Here is a 17590-nt window from a genome sequence, read left to right as displayed (position 1 = left end):
ACTCCCTTGTGTATGTCAGAGGTATCGCATTTCCAATTAATTTTTTGTAGTTCCATTTTTGCCCCTTGCAAAGGAACATTGCTTTCAGTTTTGTATTTTCATCTGAAGTTTGTGTTAATGAGTAGGCTGTATTGACATTTCTGCAGATTAAAATCTTCTTTTCACCTACAGTGCAGCAGCAGCAGTAGCTTTCCCATCATAGGCCAGAAGGGAGCACCTCCAGGGATGAGTGGAGTTTAGCTCCATGGCTTAGTCATTCTTCAGTCTCAAGTCAAAATTCCCAGTGGTCACAGTTGTTCTGGTGGGGGTCAGCAGTAACTGGACTGAACCACACTTGTTCATGAGACCTCGGGTCAGCCATTGAACTGCCTTTGCATGGTAACACTTTCCATCACTGCTGATTTAGGCTGGATTAGAATTGGTGATTTATGGACAAAAAGCTTTGTGCTTCAGAAAGCTAGTTCCTTAATAGAAGACTGCTTTAATGCCCTCCCTTTCTTCAGTTGTTAACTCTGGTTTTAATGGAGCATCAGAGCTCTGGTGAAACGTCTTCTCGTGACCTTTTGCTCATAATACTGGTCTGTTACTATTATAAGCATTTCTATGGAAGATTTAGCCTATGGTATCTGCAATCCATTGTACTGTTCCTGTTCTGCCCTTTCAGAAAAGCAGTAGTTCTCTCATTAAATTGATGCAAAGACTCCTTACAGAAAACACAATCAGAATCTCGTATATAATTACCATCTCTTTGGGGTGTGTTATTTTTGCTCTCACTGAAATAAAAATAATGTTCTCTCTGTTACTTTGGGATTGCAGAGGAGGCAGAGGTTCGTTTAGAAAGACTGCAGTATGTTTGGAGCTATGAAGAATATAGGCCTTAGGTCAAGTAAGAGAGCATAGGGTAGGGCTTTTGTAAGATGATGATGGAGCTTGGCTTGGGATATTGTGAACATGGAGGAAAAGAGGAAAGGAGCAAGGTGGAGACCTGCCTGAGAGAATAGGTCTAGTACTTTGACTTTGTATAGAGAGGCTAGGTGGAGAATGATCATGACTTTTAAGGGGGTGTAATGGAAGAATGTAAAACCAATAAGCTATTGTACTACAGATTTTTTATTCACAATTTACAAATGTCAACAAATTCTGGCAGTTGGTCTTGTTTTTGGAGTAGCCATCTACATATTGCAGAGGTTGTGGAAATCAAATAATGGCTGCTTGTATTTATTTTGGTAGTTAATCCCTGGTCGGGGAAAAATCCTTCTTTTGTTTGGTGATCTTTGCATATTTACTGGCACTGCTTAGCAACTTGCTAGATAAGCAGTGCTTTCTGGGGCTGCAGGCTCTGTTGGACCCACAGACCAGTCTGTGTGCTGGGTCCAGCATGCAGGGCCAGAGTGGCCCTGCACATTGCATGTAGGTCATGCCTCAGACTGGCCCTGCGCATCATGTGCAGCGTGTGGGTTGCATGTGCTGCCTGCAGTGTGCAAAGCCAGTCAGAAATCACATGGGTGAGATGATGGGGCTCTACAGGCTGGAATCTAGCCCATGGGCCATATCTTTGACATCTCTGGTCTAAGGGAAATGCATTTCAATGACATGTTTTGTGCCCTTCCACCTCCCCAAGGTCATATACCCATGCAAGCTGTTGGCCCTGTCTCAGAGAGCTCTTTCTTGGATTATTGAGCATGCTGAACATTTACACTTTGAGCTTCAAAAGACAAGTATTTTCTGAGGATGGATGCCTCTTCAGAATCTTTGATCCATCCTCATATTAGGGCCTCTTTTCAGTGAAGATTTTGCTTGCTAAACTCCCAAAAGAGGGATTACAGAGAGAGGCAACCTTGATGAAAGAAGAAAGAGAGGAGTCTTTCCAGTATCTGTACTCCAAGAATGTTTCCTCTGCGCGTTCCCACGTTCTAGGAGGATTGCTCTCTGTAGGACTCGGGGTTAGTAGATGAAACTGAAGGGGCTGAGAACTGCCTGCCTTCGTATATTCCTAACACTGCTTGAGAGAGTGCTCATGCCGTCCAAACTGGGACTCCGTTTGTAGAAGGTTTTCAAAGCCTAGTGGCATGAGGGGGAGGACTCCTCTACAAGCACTGGAACGGTCCTCCCTGAGGAACTACAATCCCTGGTAAATAACCACTTGTAAGAACGTGGATAGCTTCCTACTTTCTATGAGATTTTTTAAAATTTGGTTGCTGTATTTAGTAATAGCATTTAATGTCTATTTCTTTGTTGCAGATTAGCCCTGAACATTCAGAACAGGGATTCAACTAAATTGCTACTCCCTTTGATGTACAGCTTGCTCTTGCATGTTTGTTAAAATGAACATTGATCTGAATTACATAAAGGGAAAAATCTGAAGCACACTAGGATAAATGTCACTTCTCTATACATATGGACCAATAATTCGTATGTTCATCACTGGAGTGGCATTTTCTAGTACAATAAGAACGTTTTTTGTGATGCTGTGTTGTATGTAAATCCATTTCTCTTGCCAATTCCGCTTTTTATCTTGGATCTACTTGCTTCTTGTTGAATCTCATGCACTATCATTTCTTCTTTCAAGCCTGTCTGCTGCTGTTTTGTTTGCTAGCCGTCTTTATTTGTTTGGTTTCTCTTGTTATCCACAGTTCCGTTTAAGTGAGTTTGGAACACTAGAAATCATTACTGAAGTAGAAGCGGAAGCCATAAAATCTCTTTCTGTCCCAGCAATAAATAACAGCACAGCCGGCCTTAATTCTGGCACTTGGACTCTTGCTGCTATCAACACTACTGCTGTCTCTGGCACTGATTCTGAAGGTGAGATTTTTTTTTTGATGAGGGATGAACTACACACTTCTTAACAGGATGTTAGAACTCCATCTTTGAAGAAATACAGTATTTATTGTAACAACACTGTGCTTGCTGATATAACTTCTGTTGTGAATGGCTGTCTCTTCTAAATGCTTTAAATATAGTTTACTTTAAAATTAATTTCGTTCTTATATCATCCTAATTGTACTTAGCCTTATCTCACATTCTTCATCCAAAGGCCTTAAGCCCTTTTAAAAAAAAAGAAAAGGTAAGTGTTCTTTTTGCAGAAATTTCATGCTACATCTTTGGATCCAGCAAGTACCTGCTCAGAGCCAGATGGGGCTGTTCAAACTTGTGTCTATTTGCAACACCCACTGAATGGCCATTTATGCAGGCAGGGATTGCTGAAGTGCATGGCTGTTTCAGCCATGACTTCTTTCTGCTGGCTTCACGCCTTATTCTAGAGTATGCCTGGAGTGGAAGGCACAGCACTGCGTCAACCAGGGATTCCCTATGTAGGGGAAATTGTTTAGTAAACAGCTAAGCTGGCTTTGCAACTGCTGTTTATCAGTTCTGTCATGCACAGCAGGACCAGGGTCTAGGCCATTGTTTGTGTGAGATCCTCAGTCTTGAAATTTGTATCGTTAGTAGGAATTGTGTGAGAAACAGCTGTATTTCTTAAGGCCTCTGACAAACATTATGTTTAAGAAGTGATTAACTAGTTAAGTATTGACACAAAAGATGTGCAATATCTTTACAGTTGGTTCCCATCACACCTTACATTGAATGTGTGGCCTGTGCTTCCAGCCTCCAGGAGCACACTGGAGCTCTTCAAGACTCCTGTGCCCTCCCCAGACTGGGAGTGCTGCTCAGCTGGTTAGGACTCCCAGCGGAGTGAGTATATCAGAGCCCTTGGGTCCCGTGTGGTCCCACAGCTGGGAGCCTGGGTTCCATGCACTCCTGTGACTGGGAGCCCCAGTCAGCTGATTGGGACTCTCAGCCATGGGGACCCATGGAGCCCTTGTCTCCCCTACACTCCTTTGGCTGATCAAACGATTAGGGCTCCTAGCAGGAGAAGTGCAGAGGAGGCAAGCTTGCTATTTGCTGGTGTAGCTGAGCCTGAGGTCACGATGCCAGGCTTCCCCTGTACTGGTAGTATGGCGTGATTGGGGTCTGATCCCACAATCACACCTCCAGCTGTACATATGTGGCATGGCTGGAAGTGCGATTGTTGGGCTTGCACATCAGATCCCATTGTACCTTTAATATAACATCTGTCAGTGCCCTAAGAATATTAGCTGCTTGAAATCGCCATAATGCAACTCAGGAACAGCACTGCTGAGTATTCTCCCAAACAAAGGTACATCAAGACCTAGGAACATTTCAGATGGGGTTTTTTTGTCCCTCTGGTCTTCTAGGAGCTGTTACCTGACTCTAACCTTTACAGCTGTGGCATAGCCCTTTTGAAGTTCCTGTCCTCAGTTGAGGTGATGTGCATGGCTCTTGTTGTTTGGGATAGTTTGAAATTGGGTCACCACAGTTATTTCATTAAAGTGTCCTGGTTCCTACAGACAACAGTAATGGGAGACCTGTTAGCTGAAGAGTGTGGACTGAAGGTGTGAACCCAAAGTGCTGTCGCAAGCCCTCAATCAGAAGCTCTTATTTAAATGCTGTCCCAGCCTTGGTTCAACCTAACACTTCATGGGTGTGGTACCAGGGAGCCCCAGGGTAACAGCTTTCCTTGGTGCTAGGGAGCAGCTCACCTCAGAGGACGTTGCTGCCCAGGATCATGTAGGAACAACTGGTCCACAGGAACACCTCAGGGCAGCAGACATCCCCAGTGTTTTGGGATGTCACGGTGTCCAAATGTGCCTCAGACAATGTTAGAATCTCGTGGCACAAGGACCTGAACAGTTAATTCCCTAACACTTTATCTGGTCCTTATGCTTTGGGCCTGGAGCATGCATATATGCTTGCATTGGACCTCTTCCTTTAGCTCTATGCCACAGAATGGAGTCCCCATGACAGGAACTTGGATGCTGCCATAGTCTGGTATTTCAGTACTTGTATCCAGCTGCTACTGTGTCAGTTGCTGCAGTCGTGTTATGGGCTATGCAGTTAGTCCTCTTGGAGCTGTGCAGTTAGTCTTTCTGGAGGAAAAAAGACATGCTTACTGGTCCATGAGATTTCCAGAATGTTTGGTGGCTCCTGCTAGTACTAGGCAACAGCAGCAACTCTGGTTGACATCTGTAGCTGAAGGATCCAACTCCTAATTTTCTGTGATTCCTCGTATTATCTGGTTTTCTTCAGTGATTTGGTTCCTAGTCTCCTAAAATTGTTCAATGGAAGACCTAGCCAACCTTTGCAGGCTGTCTGGTTACCAGTGTGACTCCAGTGTGATTCATCAAATTGTGTTGCCTCTAGGGTTCATGAGATACCGTAGGTCAGGGGCAGGCAATTTTTTTGGGCGGAGGGCCGCTGCAGGGTGGCGTCCTGAGTTTTGGCAGGCCATCAAGGGCTGCAAGACAGGCAGCCAGGGGCAGATGAATATTAATTTTCTTAATTTTGGTGGGGCCCCGCGGGCCGGATAGAATGGCCTGGTGGGCCGCATTCAGCCCCCAGGCTGCATTTTGCCCACCCCTGCTGTAGGTAATAGCTTGTTGTCAGTTTACATTTGTCTAAAGCAGGAGCAGCCAGCCCACAGCATTTATGCCACAGATAGCATGGACAGCCTCTGTATGTAGCATGTAGCAGACTGAGGAGAGAGTGGAGAGCACAGAAGATAGGGAGGGAGTAGAAAGCAGAGAAGCGGATTGGGTAGGGGCCATTGGGTAAAGAGCAGAAAGAGCAGCAGAATAAGTAGGGGAAGAGGATTTGAGTGGTACCCAGGGAGAGTGTGGGCTTAATTGTGGCATGCCTGCCAAAAAAGTTGGCCTCTACTAGTCTAGTGTAAGTATCTGACAATCTTCTTATCCTGGGTGACTTCAAGTTGCATAGCTATTCAGTAAGACCAAAGCAGGTGCTTAAAAATAGACCAGGCTGTAAGGATGGACTCTGTTCTGGTGTGGTATTAGGAGTTGCCATGGAATACCTCTGCATAAGGATAGGCATCTGGCTGGGGTCATCTGATCCCAGCACTCTTTTCTGCCTAGGCAGGGGATCGGGCTTGATGATCTGTTTATGTCCCTTCTGACCCTACATCTATTAATCTATAAGGTTTCTTCGTTAATCTTGGAATTCCCTATGGAGACAGGACCTATACACTTCTATAGTGGAGCACAGCATTACTTGAATGACTCAAAGCAATGTTGTTTTGATTTGAGGAGAACCAGATCTCAACTAGTTCTACTCACTTTATTTTCTCCCATGTAGCAGAGAGGGAACATGATAAGATAACTCCCATACATCCTCACAAAGAACTTCTGATCTGGGGAAGAGAGCTATGGATCTCTTATTGCTTGCCTGGAAAGTCAAATGCCATTATTTTACTCGGGATCTGAGGAATCTGCGTTAACAAGACAGATGGACCAGAGACAGAAGTTGCTCATAAAATACTTTAAGTAATCGGAAACTGGTTTAAACCTGTAACAGAGCAGAAGTTCAGTGTACGTAAATCACTTTCAAAATGGCCAAAACTAATTTAAGATAAACCTAGATGGATGTAGTATCAGATTTAACTGATTTAGGTCAAACTGGATTATGGAACTTCTGTCCCAGATCCCTTCCTGGTTCAAGTTAACTCAGAGTCCACCAGCATCCCAGGATGCTTTGCTGCCCTGGCCTGTGCTGTCTGCTGCAGTGGAACAGGGATGGCCCTGCCTCTCTGCTCCATAGCCTGCTTCCTGCCTGCATCCATCAGCCCATGGTTGGGGGAGAGGGGCAAGGGAATGAACCTCCAGACTCCCTCTAGCCCAGGCCTACACAGCTTAGGGGAAGGGAAAACCCCATGGTGGAGGGTGGGTGAAGAAGTTCCCAAGGCCCTAGGAGTGGGGGGGGTGCAGGCACTGGGGAACCCATGCTTCGGGGCTTTCTTTACCTCAGCCTGGGGTCCCCTAGCCGTTCAACCCTGAGGAACCAAGAGGAATTCTCCCGTTGCTGTGAGTCTGAGGCAAAGACAGCTGCAGAGGAGCGGGAGACTTTCCCTCTACTCCCTGAGGCTGCCTCAGGCGGCCCTGAGACTTGCAGGGGCTAAGGTAAGCAGCTGTGGGGCTCAGGAAAGAAAGAATTCCCCACAGCTTCCTGGGTCTGCCCTGGGCTGGGGTAAGGGAAGTCCCCCAAGGCAGGGGCTCCCTGGTGCCCCCATACTGGGCTGCATGGGTAGGCACCCAGTCCAGAGGACTTCTCCCTCCTGTGGCAGTGCCTGAAGCAATTGGCAGCTGGGAAGGGGGAGAAGGAAATGGTTCCCCAGGGCTGCCTGGGTTGGGGAACCCAGGCTGGAGGCCACCTGCTGAGGAGGAGGCTCCCCCAAAGTGGGCCAGCACTGGGCAGGGGTTCCTTAATCCCCTGTGGGGTGACAGCAGGGGGTTGGGGGCATGTACTGGGGAGCCAGTTGGGGATGGCCCCACCTGGCTGGGCTTGCAGTGGCCATCAGGCTGGGAGATTGCTCTAGTGTTCTCGCCCCCTCACATCCCCTGCTTACTGGCCTGGGTCAGTGCAGGCCTCCCCTTGCCTTTCCCAGTTGAAAACTGAATGTTAGTTCTGTTGGTTATCAGTTCACTCTATGCAGCTTAGAGGAAGCTGCCTAGATGGAATTGATTCTTGCTTGGGCTTTTTGACTGTCTGTACTTTTTGACTTCCCTGACATACAGCCATGCTGTATGTCAGGGAAGTTGTTAGCTCTGACATATGCTGTTGTTCCTTCCTATATCAAAATTCCTGGTAAACTTGAGAGACAAGAGACCATGTACTCACATATATTCATACTGGCCTTATTGGGGATGGCTCTCATTTCCATCACAGGTAGTTTAGGAGGCACTTTTCCATCAAGCTGAAAATCTGGTGTTGGATGCTCAATTGATCACTAAGATAGTTTTGCTCCCTTTAACCCAAGAATAAAAATTCTTCTGTCAGTGTGGCATCTAAGACAGCAGGGCTCTGCAGGCATTGCTTTTGAAAAAAAAAATTGCCTTATATGCCTTGTCTTGTGTCTCTAGAATTGGTGGGTCTTCAGTGTACTACAACCTAAAACCTGTCCCTTCACATGCAGTCTGTTTGTCAGTTGTGTGTGCGCCTGCTCCAGCCAAGCCATCTGACATCAACATTGGCCCCTCTGGCCATGTCCATACAAACAGTTTTTGTCACCTAAAAGCCTTTTGAGGCACCACAAAATGCACACAGCTCATGTTAATTCATTCGGTGCACTGAATATTTTGTGCTGCTGCTATTTGTCCCCAGGCAAACACACATTCCTGCTTGTGGGGGACGCATCCTCTGGGGCCATCAGCTACATACCAAATTTGTCAGTCTCCTAACAGGATATTATTACATACATCAGTGATTGAGGACAGGAAGTAATTGAAACTCTACAAAATAATTTCTCAAATTTGTTTGTTTAGCACTAAAGAACATGTTTTTCAAAAATATGTGACACAAAACAGGTAAGCTTGCACACAAAATATGCAGCTGCATCCAGGGTAAGAATAATAGTAATAGACTGATTGTATAGATATCCCCATGTATTCTCAAGTATATCATTTGTGCACTAGATTACTTATTTGCATGTGAACAAAATGTGCAATACTTTGGTATTAAGTTCTGAAAATATGGACCAAAATAGTTTGTTTTTCACTGAGATAAAATTCCTAGTAAACTTGAGAGACAAGAGACCATGTACTCACATATACTCATACTGGCTTTATTGGGAATGGCTCTCATTTCTATCACAGGTAGTTTAGGAGGCACTTTTCCATCAAACTGAAAATCTGGTGTTGGATGCTCAATTGATCACTAAGATAGTTTTGCTCCCTTTAACCCGAGAATAAAAATTCATCAGTGGCAGGTCCTGTCAGACCAACCTGGTGGCCTTTTACGATCAGATCACCAGATCGTTAGATGCAGGGGTAGCAGTGGATATAATCTTCCTGGACTTCCGGAAGGCTTTTGACCCTGTCTCTCACCCTGTTCTCATTAAGAAACTGGGGGGCTGTGGTGTAGACACCCACACAGTCACATGGGTCGCCAACTGGCTGGGGGGCTGCACCCAGAGGGTGGTAGTGGATGGGTCCTTCTCAACCTGGAAAGACGTGGGCAGTGGGGTTCCGCAGGGCTTGGTCCTCAGGCCCACACTGTTCAACATCTTCATCAGTGATTTGGACGAGGGGGTAAAAAGCACCCTGTTCAAATTTGCTGATGACACTAAGATGTGGGGGGACGTGGGCACACTGGAAGGATGCAACAGGCTACAATCAGACCTAGACAGGTTACAACGGTGAGCAGACAAGAATAGGATGGGTTTCAACACAGACAAGTGCAAGGTGATGCACCTTGGGAGGAACAACCGGCACCATACCTACAGGTTGGGGAACTCCCCTCTTGTAAGCACGGAGGCGGAAAGGGATCTGGGGGTCATCATTGACTCCAAGATGAACATGGGCCAGCAGTGTGGAGAGGCAGTTAGGAAGGCCAACCGCACCTTGACATGCATCCACAGATGCATCTCGAGCAAGTCCAAAGAGGTGATCCTCCCCCTCTTTGCGGCACTGGTCAGGCCACAGCTGGAGTATTGCATCCAGTTCTGGGTGCCACACTTCAGGAGGGGTGTCGACAGCATGGAGAGGGTCCAGAGGAGGCCACTCGTATGATCAGGGGACAGCAGGGCAGGCCCTATGAGGAGAGGCTACGGGACCTGAACCTGTTCAGCCTCCAAAAGAGAAGGCTGAGGGGGGATCTTGTGGCCTGTTATAAACTAGTCAGGGGGGACCAGCAGGCATTGGGGAAGTCACTGTTCCTCTGAGCACCGCCAGGAGTGACCAGGAATAACGGTCACAAGCTGGCAGAGGGTAGGTTTAGGTTAGATATCAGGAGGCGCTACTTCACAGTCAGGGTGGCTGGGGTCTGGAACCAGCTTCCAAGAGAAGTGGTGCAGGCTCCTACCCTGGGGGTGTTTAAGAGGAGGTTAGATGAACACCTTGCTGGGGTCATTTGACCCCAGTATTCTTTCCTGTCATGGCAGGGGGTCGGACTAGATGATCTGCTCAGGTCCCTTCCGAGCCTAGAAACTATGAAACTATAAAGCGGGAGCCAATTTTCATTAGGACGTAAATCAATGTGGACTAAAAATAGGTGTAATATTGGAGTGATGGCTCTCATGGTATGTATATTTTCTAGTTTTGTTGTTTTCAACTCATACATTTTTCTTGCTAGTGTACAGCATCTTTATAAAGAGATGTTTGAATTCTCATAATGCCTGTAATGTTTTCCCAGAGGCCTTGTAGTAAAGAGGTTTCCAGGGACCACAGTGTGCAATTTTAAAACTAGGCCATATCCAAGTGACAGGTCCCCCAAAAAGGTGGACATATTTGACAGCATTTCAGACAAAGGTACTTTTGCATTTGGCTGTGAAGCTATGGTGCACTAGAAAAACAGATTTCTAATTGGACCGTAGTTACAGCCTTGGGGTTAAATCGTTCTTTGATACCTTGCAGAGCGTGGGTTTTCTCCAAAAATTAAAAAAAATCATAGATGCTTTAGAAGTTGGTGATTTAGGCTTTAATAACATGGTACAGTTTCTTTATATGCCTGCTCACTGATAATAACTCAACTTCACCATCCTATTGTGAGGTAAGTAGTTAAACAGAAGTTTGTAAAGGACTTTGACAGAGCCCCCTGGATAAGAAAAGTGTTAGAAGCACAAAGCTTTTAAGTTTGTCTTTTTTTCATTGCTCTTCTTTGCAGAACCCAGAGACAAAGTGTCTGGTACTGGCATACAAGCCTGTGAAAACTGTGGGCAAATGGACTGCTTTGAGAATGACAAGTTTTGCACCTGCTCGCAGCAGCATAAGGACAAGTAAGCAAATCTCACATTCTTTTAAGTTTAATAATATTTTAAATTGAGGTGAATTGAGCATCTGCATGAGAAAGCAATGACAGGAGGAAAATCAAAAGACCAGGGTACAATCAGAGCACTGGCAGAAGCAATGCCAGTTTACAGTGCCCTGCAGATGGTCCTCATCCTCTTGTTGAGGCACCATCTGAAAGATGAGAAGAGACTGCTTTCCAGGATCTCAGTCCTTGGCCTGACAGCTGAGGCTGGCACCAAGGAGACTGCTTTGTGCCAACTGTCCAAGTCAGACTGCTGCTACTGTCTGGGCTGTACCTACTGAGCAGATAAATGAAGGATTTAAGCTTCTAGGCCTACTTGTCTGGCATGTCTCATTAGGTGGGATAGTCTGATGTTTAGAGGACACTAGCCTAGGACATGAGAAACCTGGATTCAACTTAGTGCTCTGTTACAAACTATCTGTATGAGCTTGGACAAGTAATTTAGCTTCTCCATGCCTCAGTGTCCCATTTAACAATAAGATTCATGTAATAATACATTCCTGTCTTTCAGGATATACTTTGCTAAGATAAATGCATTAAAGGCTGTGAGATGCACAGACACTATGGTAATGAGGGCTACATAAGTACCTAGGATAGAAAATCTGGTGCTTCTCACAACAATAAATGTACTTATCCTTTTCCCAGGTACCTTTCCCTTGCCGTCTCTGTGCTGGTTGTAATTTTTAATTTAATTTGAAATGGTGGGTTTTTGCAGGAATTCCAAAGACATCCCAGGTGACTGCAGAAACCAAATAAATAACAGAAACCTTAACGCCAGCACTGATTCTCAGGTTAACGAGGCTGACAGACCTCTCAAGCGGCTCCGAAGAAAGAGAAAACTGCTTCTGGACTCTGAGGATGATGAAGAAAATGTAGATGATGAGGAGGCATACAAGGTTGGCACGCATTTTGTTTAAAGGGATTTGTAATGAGTAAGGTATCTCCTGTAGATCATGTCGGTACAGTGAAAACCCAAACCAGAAACACGGGGGCTGCATGCAGGCTGCTTGATTTTTCAGAATTGCATCTGATCTTATTACGTGGGTGTAAATTTGAAATATCTTTACTGAATTCAATGGAGTTAGGTTAGTGAAAAGTTGACATGAGGTCAAAATTCAGTCTGAAGCCTGTAATTTGCCCATACCTATAATTTATGTGTATTATGCCAAAGAAGTAGAAAGTCCTTTACAGTAATAAAAATACACACAGCAAGATTTTTATCCCCAGGCATACAACCTAAAGCCACAGTCCAGAACACTATGTTATATGAATACTTGTAATAGACAATGGAACTTTGAATTAATTTTTAGCACATACTATAGATATAATCTGCCAAATTTACTGTATATTAAAGTCACTAGAGGCCTGTATTAAAGTTGAATAAACAAAATTTTCTTGATAGTCTTAGGAACCCAGTCTTTTCTTAGCTCTGAGTAAGCATTTTACCCTCTTCAGGGCTACATTATTTGAACAGTCCATATTCTGCTACCAGATATGCAGGCTCCCAGGACTGAAGCTGATCAGTGTTTTTTGTATTTGGGTATTCCACTGGTTTGTTTAACACAGATTTTTTTTGGTGATGGAGGCTGAAGTTTCTAATATGTACAGTATAATTCATCCTATTGTGCACATTTGGCTATGAGGTTGAATGCGAGACATCAAAACTACTTTTCTTTCTACATCTTTTCCTTTCTCTTTTCCTCCCAACAAATTCAAAAAAGAAAAAAAAGGTTTCCCAAGAGGATTGTGGGCGTGTTTTGGCAGGTAATTCTGCATTTCAGGTTTTGCCCTTGTTAGAAGAATGACAACTATGAGTAAACTAACATTGGTCTGAAAACCACAAAGAAGAAGTGGTAATAGCCATCTGATACAAGCTGGGACACTGAAAGATGAAATACAATCTCTAGAGTTGTTTCTATAACAGCAGTTAACTGGAGCTTCTACTTCCTTCAGTGGTTGGTAAAACAATTCCTCTCCATATATCGATGTACTCGCCGAGATGGATGCAACTATGCATGAATAGAATACTAGCATAGTAATGAGGAGTCCAGGTTCTTCAGGTAGATGTGGTATCTTTTACTAGACCAACTGAGTAGTTGGAAAAAAGTTCTTAGCAAGCTTTTGGGCACAAGCACCCTTCTTCAGGCATAGGGAGTCTCTGCTGTTCTGAGATCTTCAAGGAATGAAAGAAGCTAAATATGTGACAGGAGGTCAGTGAGATTGGTTTCCTAATTTCCAGTTATTTACAATGGGGAGGGGGGGAATCCAAAGGTGGTGTGTAAGGGGCCTCTACAGTAATAGTAATTCGAGGTAGAAAAGAGGCTTGTGAAAAAGCAAATAACTGGAAATTAGGAAGACAAAGGGCTAAAAAGTAGGGGAGGGGAGAAAGGGAGGAGGGAAAGAAAAGTGTACGAGGTCAGGTTTGGTAGGTCTGGTACCCGGTGAATCAGATGTCAGGCAGGTTGTAATGTGTCATAAATCCAATGTCTATACTGAGTCCATGATTTTTTTTTTAATCTAGTAGATTTATGAAGTGAAGTCTGTAGGCATGTCTGAAAGGTGTTTTGTAAGTTCCCTTTGAGTATTAGAACTGAGAGATAGGAGAGGGTGCGATTGTCCTCTGAGAAGTGTGCACCCAAAGTTAATTAGCTATTCTTGTCTTTGATACATTTTAGTGCTAGTTCATTCTGGTACACAGTTATTGTTTGGTGTCTCTTACAAAGTTTCTATTAGGGCATTTGGTGCATTGGGTGAGATATATAACATTTGTGGAGGTGCAGATGTAAGATCCAGGAATGGTGATGGTTCTGTTGTGGGGTATAGTTATTGTGGGGGGGGGGGTGATGTGTTGGCAGATTGTGCATTTCTTGCTCTGGCATGATCTGGATCCATTACATGTGGTTTAGGTCATAGGGAGTTTGCTTTTGGTGATGAGGTTAGTGAGGTTTGATGCTTGGTTAAAGGGCAGGATGGGTGGTTCTGGAAATTATCTCTTTTAAGAATTGGGTCATCTTCTAGTGTGGATTGCAGTTGTTTGAGGATTTTCAATGTAGGTTCCAGGGAAGGGTGATATGTCATAACCAGTGGTGTGAGATTTGTGGGGATTTTCTTTTTGTACTGCAACAAATCTTCACGTAGTATCCGGGTGGCTCTTTCAAAAGTGCAGTCCATCACTCTGGAGGAGTATCCTTGTTGGGTGAAGGCCCTTTTGAGATTTGTGAGGTGGCAATCACGAGTATTCTCCTCAATGAAAATTCAGTGTTATTTGAGAGCTTGGCTGTAAATTACTGCTTTCTTGGTGTGTTTAGGGTGATTGCTGGTTCTGTGTAGATATTAGGGCCGTATTTGATTCGGATTTGACCTGAATCGGGGACAGCAACTCGATTTGATTCAGTTCTGATTTGGAGAATCAGCGATTCGGCCATACACACAGCTTGAAATGTTTTTTCTACATACCTCGAGGTACCAGGCATGGCTCATGAATGCAGCGATGCTGGGGTGGATGGAGCATCCCACAGGAACACAGGGGTGGGGCCCACATGCTTGGCTGTAAACCCAGAAGTGGACTGGAAGTACTTCTGGTCCACTTCTGGGTCTGCCAAGGAGTGTGGTGGGGGGCCGGCCCCCCTGTGCCCCCTGGTTTGGTGATTAACTGTGGGGGGACCCCATTGCCGAACCAAGGGGAGGATGTGGGGGGGCCCAGTGCGCTCTCTAGCGGATCCGGAAGGACTTCTGGTCCACTTCTGGGTCTGCTGCTGAGTGTGCTGGGGAGCCCCCCACACTTCTGTGGGACCCTCCATGTGCCCCAGCATCATAGCATTCACAAGCCTCCTGGTACCTAGAAGTGTCTGTGTCTGTGTCTGTTAAAGCTGTGTCTGTCTGAATCACCGAATCTTTCCGAATGTCTCTGAATCGAAACGAAGGGTTCTGATTCAATTTGGAGAGATTAAAGGGTCTCTTGATTTGATTCAGATTTAGAGATTTGGCCGCTGAATTGGACCAAATCTCCACCAAATTGAATCGGGGAGTGAAACTTCGCAGAGCCCTAGTAGGTGTGTGTTGGTCCATGGGTTTCTTATATATGGTGGTGTGAATTTTACCATTTTGGGTATTGATCATGGTGTCCAAAAAGAAAATGCTGGTGGTAGAGTATTCAAGCAATAGTCCGATGGAGGAGTGATGACTGTTGAATTTTTGGTGGAAATCAGTTGGAGACTGCAGGGTTTCAGTCCAAATAATGATGTCATCTATGTATCTCAGGTATAGTGAGGGTTTGATGGTGCAGTTCTTGAGGAATTCTTCTTCTTGGTGGGCCATAAAAAGCTTGACATATTGTGGGGGCATTTTGGTGCCCATAGTTGTGCCCATGGTCTGGAAGGAAGTGTTGGTTCTTGAAACTGAGCTTGTTGTGTGTGAGGCATAAATATACAAGTTCAGTGATATCCTGAGGTCTGTACTCCGAGTTGTAATCTCATTCTTGTAGATATGTGAGGCAGGCTTGGATGCCATCCTGGTGTGGGAAGTTATTGTATAAACTAGTAATATCCACGGTGGCTGGGAGGGTATGGCTGGGCAGGTGATTTATGTTCTTAAGTGTTCGCAGGAAGTCTGTTGAGTCTTGGATGATGCTCGGTCTTTGAGTGATGAGTGGTTTTTAGATGGATTCAGTGAAACCTGATATTTCTTCTGTTAGGGTTCTGTTGTTTGAAATGATAGGTCTGCCAGGGTTTCCTTGGTTGTGGATTTTAGGGAACAGGTAAAAAGTCTGTGGATTGCATAGTGGAGGGATCAGGGTCTGAAGTTTTTCTTGTAGTTCAGATGGAAATGCTGTGATGGTGGTTTTGAGTTTTGAGCTGAAAAGGGGAGTTGGATCTTCCTCTAGTTTTTTATAGTAGGTAGTGTCAGAGAGTTGTCTGTTGGCATCTTTTATGTAGCCCTCATGGTTAAGGATAACTGTAGCTTCTCCTTTATCTGCTGGCTTTATTACTATCTGGTGGTTGGATCTTAGAGATTCTGTGGCCCTTCTGTCTGAGAAGGAGGTTGTTATAGTGGTGTTTGTTGTTGAGTATGTCATTGCTCATTCTTTCTCTGAAGTAGTCAGTGTAGCAGTTGAGGTTTGAATATCATCCACTGTAAGGTGTCCAATCTGAGGGGTTTGGGGATTTTTTGGCATCGTGTTTTTGTTTGTTTGTTTTCATTGATGTTGTCACCAGATAAATTCATGTTGAAAGTGGATTACTTTTGGTTGTGGAAATATTGCTTCAGACGGAGGAGTTGGAAAAAATCTTCTAGTTCTCCACATTGTAGTATCTTTTTTGGGTTTTTCTGGACAGAAATTAAGGCCTTTGGAGAGGACAGATCTTTCAGCTTTGGTAAGTGTGTGCATGGAGAGAGTGGTAATATTAGAAGTTGGATGGTTCCTTCTGTTTCATCAAGTGTGATGTTGGGATGTTGTACGGTATTTATTGGTGGTGTTCTCCTGAGGGTTGTTTTGTGGCTGGGAAAGTTGATCCTGTAGTAACTGGTTCCAGTTCTTTTTTGTGTTGGATGGATGGTGTAATAAATCTTTGGTAGTCTTTTTGTGTATGTTGTATAATGTTTGGGAAGGTGTCCGGATTCAAACCCTGTAGCATAGCAATGAGACGTGCAGCCCGTATAAGCAACCTTGCAGTGCAACTAGCAAGTCCAATGTAATATTAGGGAGATTTCAGTCCTCTATTGCACCAGGATGATGTGCTTAAGTAAGCGTTAAGTGGTATACTTGAAATAATTTTTAAAGCAGTTTGGGAGCTTTTGAGATAGAAGTTATATAAATAAATTAATAAAATAGGGAGCTACTTAAATTGTGGTTTTGTGGATACTGTGAAATCTGGGGTTGCCCACCTAATCCAGGGTTGCTCATGAAATCTGCAGGGAACAAAACTTAACAAAAATTTATTAAGTGTACCCCTTAAGGCAGGGGCGGGCAATTATTTTGGGCAGAGGGCCGCTTACTGAGTTTCGGCAAGCCATCAAGGGCTGCATGACAGACAGCCCTGGCAGATTAATATTAATTTTCTAAAGTTTTTAGGGGCCCCACAGGCCGGATAGAATGGCCTGGCGGGCCGCGTCCAGCCCGCAGCCCACATCTTGCCCACCCCTGCCTTAAGGCATGAAGGGGACACCAGCCAAGATGGCGGCTTTCCCTCCTTATTCCCTCCCACCCCGAATCTCTCTGCTAATCAGCGCTGAGGAACAGGGCCAGACAAAGGGCAGCCAGCAGTCAAGATGGCGACTGTCCCCCCTTCTTCCTCACTCCCAGGGCCTCCCTGCCCCTCAAAACTGATTGGCAGAGCCTCTCTGCCAGTCAGCTCTGAGGGGCAGGGCCACTGTTAAATGCCTGCAAAATGGGCTCTTTATGCCAGGACAAAGCTGTGAAAATGGCTTTGTTTTGCCGCAAGTTAAGTAGGTCCCTGTGTATAAAGAGCACTAATGCTCCCACAGGGCAGAAGCAATGCCAGTTAATATTTCTGTTAATTTGTGTTACATATTTTTCATTTCTCAGGGCAGATATGTTCAGTCAAGGAGGAAACAACAATATTGCTAATCTTTTTAACATCTCTTTTTCTAGGAGAAGAATAAATCAAATAATATGAAAAACCGCAGAAACACCAAACCAGTAAAACAAGGTGAGTTAAACTCCTGGTCTCTCTCCTGTTATTGTTCACAAACTTTACTAGCTATTACAAAATGGATAAGAGTAAACAAAGAAGGC

The 17590-nt window shown here is 44.7% G+C and overlaps 1 protein-coding gene across 5 annotated transcripts in view; it reads left to right on the top strand.

The window, feature by feature from the left end:
• LOC149859485 (lethal(3)malignant brain tumor-like protein 4) overlaps positions 1 to 17590 on the top strand; it is a 93983-nt gene that overhangs the window by 16282 nt on the left and 60111 nt on the right. For all 5 annotated transcript variants that reach the window (XM_090058845.1, XM_090058844.1, XM_090058842.1 and 2 more), the window contains exons 3-6: positions 2634 to 2802; positions 10690 to 10801; positions 11552 to 11732; positions 17447 to 17504. In XM_090058845.1, the coding sequence (XP_089914971.1) occupies positions 2634 to 2802; positions 10690 to 10801; positions 11552 to 11732; positions 17447 to 17504 (520 nt within the window). The remainder of the gene's footprint in view (positions 1 to 2633; positions 2803 to 10689; positions 10802 to 11551; positions 11733 to 17446; positions 17505 to 17590) is intronic.

The sequence above is a fragment of the Crocodylus siamensis genome, chromosome 7 (assembly GCF_052110815.1).
Source record: "Crocodylus siamensis isolate JL-2025a chromosome 7, ASM5211081v1, whole genome shotgun sequence".
NCBI lineage: Eukaryota > Metazoa > Chordata > Crocodylia > Crocodylidae > Crocodylus > Crocodylus siamensis.
Note: the sequence above shows the minus strand (reverse complement) of the source record. Positions and strands in the feature narration are given on the sequence as shown.